General features: G+C 39.7%; 1 protein-coding gene across 1 annotated transcript; it reads left to right on the top strand.

Annotated features, from left to right (window-relative positions):
• The first annotated feature begins 312 nt into the window (after positions 1–312).
• ddx51 (DEAD (Asp-Glu-Ala-Asp) box polypeptide 51) lies at positions 313–7,300 on the top strand. The gene is made up of 16 exons (XM_017467542.3): positions 313–553; positions 1,470–1,849; positions 1,936–2,057; positions 2,156–2,306; positions 2,399–2,544; positions 3,847–3,918; positions 4,016–4,122; positions 4,468–4,576; positions 4,686–4,828; positions 4,915–5,077; positions 5,193–5,308; positions 6,276–6,392; positions 6,480–6,581; positions 6,697–6,760; positions 6,864–6,998; positions 7,193–7,300. Exons 1-16 carry the CDS (start codon positions 531–533, stop codon positions 7,217–7,219), a joined length of 1,977 nt encoding a protein of 658 aa, XP_017323031.1. The 5' UTR covers positions 313–530; the 3' UTR covers positions 7,220–7,300.
• The last annotated feature ends 765 nt before the right edge of the window (positions 7,301–8,065 follow it).

Genomic DNA, 8,065 nt, shown 5'->3' with positions numbered 1-8,065 from the left:
CCTCTAACGCAGTAAGGTTAAAAAATATATAAATAATAAAAAGAGACAACATCGCCACCTGGTGGCAGATCAGCGACTTCATTTTTTTTGTCCTCTGGCTAAACTTGAGCCAGGCAACAGCGCTGTAGCTCTGCACAAGTGCAATGATTTCTGGACATTTGGACCAACAACAAAATTAACGCTGGGTGTCCTTGCTAAAAAACAAAACAAAAAAACAATAGAAAACAAACAATCACATAAATTCTAATGGCTTCCACTATAAATACCATTACAAACCATCAGCTGTAAACTATTAAAACTGTTATGGATTCACAACGACGCTTCACAGCAACGTCATCAAAACTCGTCGTCCGTCATCTTTATGCGACTCGGCACTCTCACATGGCTGCTCGCTTGTGTTTATATTAAACAGGATTTTTAGCCATACTTAAATGACCAGTCGATATGTTTTCATGTATACCCGTGTTCTACTGAGCAACATCTGTAAACCTCTGGATGTGTTGGAATTGAAGAAGAACTGACTGTGTGCAATGGCTCTCTTCATGATTAACCGGTATGAGATCATGTTTTTATATATATATATATATATATATATATATATATATATATATATATATATATATGATTGTTATACCAGCTTTGTTTTTACTAGTTCTGCATATGTGCATGTTGCGAGGCACTCCTGAGTTCAAATAAAATGCTTAATGCACCAAAACACCACCCAAATAACACAAGATCTCGAACGCCAACACTATAAATACACTGCAAATAGATGTTGCTTTCATTCCAGCCAAATAGGAGACCCACTATGACCAAGATGACCTGATTAAACAAGCGCTGTTAGGTATTAGGAAAGCCTGCAGCCACACCAGCCATCCCTTTGAATGGAAGAAGACAGAAGAGATCTTTTATAGAGAAACATGGAAAATGCAATGTTCTCTGTTTTGAAGATTTTAACTAACTAATACAGGGTTTCCCAAAAGTCTCCATACATAGGGGACTGTGTTTGCCAGCACCACGTCGGTCGTGCCTTCATCAGTGGATGTTCGTGGACGTCCACTTCTCGTTTGGCCCGCAACACTTCCAGTCTTTTTGAATTTGTTAATAAGTTTGCCAACAGTGTCGTATGTAATGTGCTTGCCATGTTTCCTGTTAAAGTCCTTCGCAACCTCCCGACAGCTACCAGTCGACTCGACAGCATAACGTTTTTAATGATGTGTGTGAGATTTGGTCCTTATTTTGGTATATTATGCTTTTTCTTCACATGAAATCTTTCACAACACTCATATGAAGCTCTGTCTCTCTTTCTTTCCACCTAATGAAAATTTAGTAATGTGACACCCTGTTAAAAAAAACAAAAAAAAACAACAACCACCTGAGAGATGAATAAAAGATCATGACCCTTTCGAGTAGTTGCTGTATTTATGTTCATGCATTACATAAGATTCCCTGCTTCTAATATCTTCCAGATATCTAGGCGAGGAGGAGGAAAGTAAATCAAATGGCGAGTCAAGGTCCAAAGACTTGCTAAACAAGCTCCAGGAACGTGCCAAGGCCAGACAACAACTTAGTCATGCAACTAAGGAGGAGTCAGATGTCCAGGATTCAAAGACGAGTGAACGGAGCCGTGTAGGAAAGACTAAAAGAAATCTCGAGCGGCAAGAAAAAGAGAAAAAGCAACCTAAGAAGAAGAGAAAGGAAAGCGTTCGAGAGCAGGACGATGGTAATGTTGATGTTGATGACACGCCTGTGGAACAAGCAGATTTGGGTACGAGTGAGCAGTCGGGAAGGAAAAAGAAGAAAAAAGACAAAAAGGGAAGCGCAACTCAAGAGGAGAAGCAACACACAGGTGCATATGCGTGCATAAATCTTCCAGGAAAGTGAATTCATTTCTCTAAACCATGTGTATATTTAATGGATATTGTCTTCTTGAAGAGTCCTCTGGAGCAGTAGATGAGCCTGAAAGCCAAACGACTGCAGATGCCCAGCCTGAGCGGTCGAACACAAGCTCCAGCTTTTTTGTCCTGGGTGGATTTGAGAATAAGACGATTCCAAAGGTGTCCATGCGAACATTAATTTGAAGCACAAACATTTAAAACCTTTCTATTATCTGTGAGGAGTCCATATGAAATCTGTTTGTGATATTGCCTTCTAGGTCCAAAGGGTGCTGCCGAAGTGGCTGGCTGAACCAGACATGATTCAGAGAGACGTTAAGAGCAATTTAATCCCTCTTGGTGACATGCCAGGAATTTGTCCCTTGCTACGGAAAAAACTGGAGACCAACGGGATCCAGAACTTCTTCCCAGGTCAGAGCTAGAGGTTTATTCAAGAGTTGATGACCGACTCTTTCAATCTTCTTGTTTGTTTCATATCACTCCTTTACTTGAATCGTACACAGTTCAAGCTGAGGTCATCCCTGCTGTCTTGGAGAGTGTGAATTCAGGTCTTCTGATTGGACAAGGAGGTTACAGGCCCAGAGACATCTGTGTGTCCGCGCCTACAGGAAGTGGAAAGACGCTGGCATTTGTTATACCTGTCGTACAGGTGCGACCTTCTGTACACAATAACTACGCATTTTAGTCATACTGTATATTCTGCAGTCAAATTACTGTATGTATAATTATTTAATAGTGCTGGATCACTTGGAGCTTTTATTGGTTACCTTGATTCTCATCTTAAAGGTGCAGTGTGTAATGTTTCAAGCTGTTCATGGACCTGTAATAATCATTTTATTTCAAAGATACCTTAGAAAAATCTTAATTTGGAGTATTTGCATCTAATTGATCGGGCTTTTTTTTTTTTTTTTTTTTTTTTTAGCATTCCAGGGCCATTTATTTTGCTTTTTTTCTGGCCCAGAATATCTTTTTTTATTATTTATCAATTTATTTATTTATTTTTTTTATTTATTATTATTTTTTTTTTAAATGATAAATCAAACACTCGGAAAACATCTACTGATTGTAACTAGCATTAGCTGGCTTTTAAATAAGCTAATTAGCATCGACGTATGTTCGGGAGGCATAAATAACCAGCTTGATAATAGCAACATGAAATAAAGTATACAATAAAGCGAGAGTTACAATAAAGGCATGTTACTGGAGTAGCTAAACATAAATAGCTAAATGAATACCTAGCTTGGTAGTAGCTTAAAAAAACATTAAATGAAATGGCATTCTTTTCATGTTTATTATTAGAGGTGGAACGATATATTGCAGTTCAATATCACAACGTATCTCCTTTCAACAAAGGTAATATAAAGGTATTAAAGGTGCAGTTTGTAATGTCTACAAGTGTTCCTGGAGCTGTAATGATCATTTCAAATCAAAGATAGGTTAGAAATATTATCATTTGTAATATTGACATCTGATTGCCCTTTTTTCTTTTCATTTCAGTGATTTATTATTTTTTTTTAAAATTTATTTGGCATTTTTCTGGCCCAGAATAAACGCAGCAGAACTGCTCTGCATTGTTTTGTTTTGTTTTTGTTTGTTTTTCTCCATAAAAAACAACATACGAAGGAAATGTAATTTCAGCAGAGGGTGTGACATTGGTTAGGAGAAAGGGGAAGGCTTGACTGTGATTTCACTGCAATTGCAATTCACTTCACAGGCAGTAGAGGGCTCTAAATTACAAATAACCACTTTAAAAAGTAGTGATGTGTTTATAAATGTTGTAGGTTATCATCTGGTTTATCATAATTGTAATTATTTTACGTTTTCTTATCATGCCTCCATATAGCACAAAGCCGGGTTTAGTTAGCACTGTGCAGGTCAGACCATGTCAAATGCCACCCCGTCATAATTATTATTATTATTATTATTATTATTATTATTCTCATTGTTACAGGCGCTGATGATGCGAGTGGTGTGTGAAGTCCGTGCCCTGGTTGTGTTGCCCACCAAAGAGCTCGCGCAGCAGGTTCAATTCATTACTTCTTTACATATTATTTTTTCTTGGCCCCTCTCTTGCTCGTCCTGCTGCATTTTGTCCGTTCTGATTATTATCTTCTCTGCAGGTGTATAAAGTTTTCTACCATTATGCTGAAGGAACTGGGCTAAAAGTTGTATTGGCTGCTGGGAAGAAACCTTTTGCTGTAGAGCAGGCAACTCTTTTAGAAGTCAGGTAAATACAAAAAGCGAATATATTCTTTAGTTAGCGGAGACATTTTTTTAAAAAAAAAGGGCTTTCCTTGTTGGGGGTGGAGCTAATTTCAGGGCCAGAAAAAATATAAATGTACGCCTGGAATGAATTACTAATATTCAAATTGCGAATCACAGATTTTGTATGTCTGAAAGTATGGGATTATTATAGGTCGTTTTTTTTCTGGGCCGGAAAAAAATTCAAATTTCACCTTTAAAGAAAATGTCATAGACGTGCTCTCGAGTTTAGCCTGTTGCCATATTAATGCTTTTAGCGGGCTCATGTAGCGCAATGACTCAGTCTCTCTCGTGTTGTCTATTTATTCAGAGGGGGTGTCAGTCGGAGTTTGGCAGATATTGTCGTGGCAACACCAGGTCGTCTGGTAGATCACATCAACAAAACCCAAGGGTTCAGTCTTCAGCATCTTCGTTTTCTGGTGAGGAGCAGTCAACAAGCATGATATTCAAGAATTCATCATACATATGTGATGGATCATTTATTATTATTATTATTATTATTATTATTATTATTATATATTTGTTTAGATTATAGACGAGGCAGACCGAATGATTGACAGTATGCAGCAGGCTTGGCTCAGTCAAGTGACCAAGGCGGTCTATAAAAGTGGGTGTGGCTCAGGGGTGTCACTCTTTAGGAGGGTGGAGCCAGGGCCAATTACAGTGGCAAGGTATGATCTCATTTACTCAGTTTCATTTGCCGGTGATAATGTTTTAGGATATTCATATTAAAGTCGTGTGTGTGTGTGTGTCTCAGTCTGTCTCCACCCCAGATGCCGCTGCAGAAGCTGCTCTTCTCGGCCACTCTGACGCAAAACCCGGAGAAACTGCAGCAGCTGGGCCTCCACCAGCCTCGTCTCTTCAGCTCCACACACAGCTCAGCAAGCGAAGAGAAATTCAACTTCCCTCAGGGCCTGACTGTGCGCATCAGCCTAACATCCTCACCACACACACACACACACACACACACACACACACACACACACACACACAAGCAAGCACATCAACACTCACCTGCGGCTCTGTTTTCTGCAGGAGTACTACGTCTGCTGCACGCTGAGCAAGAAGCCGCTTCTCATTCTGCACTTTCTGCTGCGCCTGAAGTTCTATCCTGTTCTGTGCTTCACAAACTCGAGAGAAGCAGCACACAGGTAGCGGCACTGACGCTCACTGAGATAAAGGAACTTACTCACACACATTGGGAATGCTGATTTGGTGTCTGACGTTGGCTTCTTTAGTTTTGCCCTGGAGCTGCGAGGTTAATGTAGCTGTCATGGAAATGTCACCTAAAATCTTTTCACAAATAAGTAAAACTCCAGAGTTGTTCCAAATACAGTTGCTTCAACATGCTGTATAATCTCAGTTTAACATGTATTATTCACTAAAATAGATGCAGAGATTTACTCATTTAAGCTTAATCCCTTTCTTAATCCCTCATCCCTTTCTGTCTGTATCTTTCTCTGTCTGTCTGTCATATCCCTTTCTGTCTATCTCCTTTCTCTCTGTCTCTCTTATATCCCTGTCTCTCTTTCTCATATCCCTTTCTGTCTATCTCCTTTCTCTCTGTCTCTCTCATATCCCTGTCTCTCTTTCTCATATCCCTTTCTGTCTATCTCCGTCTCTCTCTCTCATATTCCTTTCTGTCGGTCTCCTCTCTCTGTCTCTTTCTCTCTCTGTCTCGCTCTCATTTCCCTTTCTGTCTGTCTCCTTTCTCTCTCTCTCTCTCTGTATTTCTCAATCTTTCTCCTTGTTTCCCTCTCGCTGTGTCTCGCTCTCTCTCTGCCTGTCTCTCTTTTTATCTCTCTTTCTCCTTCACTGTCTCTCTCTCTCATCCCTTTCTTTCTCCTTCTGTCTTTCTGTCTCTTTACCTGCCTGTCTCACCCTTTTCCCTTTCTCTTTCTCCTTTTCTGTTTCCCTCTGTCTCTCCTTCTATCTTTCTCCTCTCTGTCTGTTTGTCTGTCTCTGTCTCCTCTCTGTCTGTCTCTCCCTCCCTCTGTCACTTTACCTGCCTGTCTCTCACTATTTTTCCCTCTCTCCTTCTCGTTTACTGTCTCCCTCCATCTCCATTTTTCTGTCTCTCTCTCTCTCTCTCTCTCTCTCTCTCTCTCTCTCTCTCAGGCTCTTCTTACTGGTGAAGCTTTATGGTGGTGTGGAAGTGGCAGAATTCTCCTCCAGACTCAATCCTAGCGAGCGACAGAAGACTCTGAAGAATTTTGAAAAAGGGAAAATTCAGCTGTATGTTTTCATCTCATCTCTACAGGCAAACCAACTATGGAACGGATTCACACACAAAGTAACCCATCAGTATTTTCTCTCCCGCAGGTTGATCAGCACTGATGCTGCAGCCAGAGGAATCGATATTAAAGGAGTTAAATGCGTCATTAATTATGATGCTCCTCAGTACATCAGGACGTACATCCACAGGCACGTTTGCCATCTCATCATCCATTCATTTCTCAGATATTCCATTTACACAGGAAATGCCAACAACAAAGCGGATGCCTTCTGCCCTTGTTTAACTGACGTGTTTGTGTTGCAGGGTGGGAAGAACAGCGAGAGCTGGGAAAGCTGGCGTGGCCTTCACTTTTGTCTTAGGAGTGCAGGTGATAATTATGCTACCCATACAATCAGTGCGTCTTTTATTCTTTTGTGTAGATTATAAAAGATAGGAAAGTGATTTCAAAAGGCTTGCATGTGTGAGTGTAGGTGGAGAGGTTTGTGAAGATGGTCCAGGACGGCGGCAGTCCGGGTCTACAGAAGCAGACTATTAAACCGGAAAGTCTCAGAGGCATGGAGAGCCGCTATGAAGACGTTTTAGTCGAGCTGGGCAGAGTTATAAAGGTAAAAGATGTTTTAGCACTGCTATTATGTAAAATACAGACTTGGAAATCTTGCAATGACATTTATTTAATCCAACACCTTGGCAGATTATTTATTCATGATAATTAATACTAATTTACTATTATGTAGTAGTCATCATTTTTAAAAAAAATCTAACTCTTTTTGCATTTCTTTGTTGTTTTTTTCACCAACAGGAGGAAACTGCGCATAAGCATTTCTGAACAGACGGTTGCAAGAGTAAATATTTCTCTCGTTGTACCCATGTACCTGAGTTTTACTTTTTCAATAAAAAATCAGATATATGTTTATTTCTTTTTTTGTATTTACCACAACATGGGCTTATTTTCGAATTAGTGCTTAATCTAAATTTCTTACTAGCTGCACTCTATGGATGTTCTGCATCCCACAATGCACTGCTTTGATTAGTGTCCAGGAAGCTCAGAACAACTGTGCTTTGCCTTTTGTAAGGAATGCAGAACATATTCTTTACTTTTTTCCATATATACTGAGATATCAAAAAAAAAGCGGGGGGGTTCCCTCCTTAGTGCACACAGTCTGATTTAGTATGTGCATAAAATAACATAATATAACATAAGTGTAGTTAAACTTTGTTCTTCTGGGGAGGCTAAAAAAAATAATTACAATAATAACCCAGCCCACCTACTCATAAATGCGTTATTGCGCATGCGCGCTAGTCACGGGAATTCCGGCTCTTTCTAGCGAGTCAGTGATCATTTGATTCAGCTAATCTATGATTCGATTTACGACTCCCAAACGCACCCCACCTTAAACCGGCCTACCTTTGCGATAGTCTGAGCAGCGATTGTTGTTCTTTCCCTAACTGTTACTGAAATGGTTTAATAAAACCTTCTAAATGACTACATCTTATAAGGTCTATTTAAATAATTATACAAATCAGCAAGGAGCTGACGTGACGTAATACAATTCCTGCATTAATATTATTGTGTCTAATGTGCATGTGCTTCACTACGAAATTTAACTGCCATTTATCTTGATACAACTGGCTGTATCTTAAGAAAAAAAGAAGAAGGGAAAAAAACACTGCA

The sequence above is a fragment of the Ictalurus punctatus genome, chromosome 5, assembly GCF_001660625.3.
Source record: "Ictalurus punctatus breed USDA103 chromosome 5, Coco_2.0, whole genome shotgun sequence".
Lineage (NCBI taxonomy): Eukaryota > Metazoa > Chordata > Actinopteri > Siluriformes > Ictaluridae > Ictalurus > Ictalurus punctatus.
This window is presented reverse-complemented; position numbering and strand designations above follow the sequence as displayed.

Coding starts and splice junctions, on each gene's coding strand:
- ddx51 (XM_017467542.3), top strand. CDS start 531: ATGGCTCTCTTCATGATTAACCG. Junction 554..1,469: donor GCTCTCTTCATGATTAACCG/GTATGAGATCAT, acceptor AATATCTTCCAG/ATATCTAGGCGAGGAGGAGG. Junction 6,582..6,696: donor ATCAGGACGTACATCCACAG/GCACGTTTGCCA, acceptor TTTGTGTTGCAG/GGTGGGAAGAACAGCGAGAG.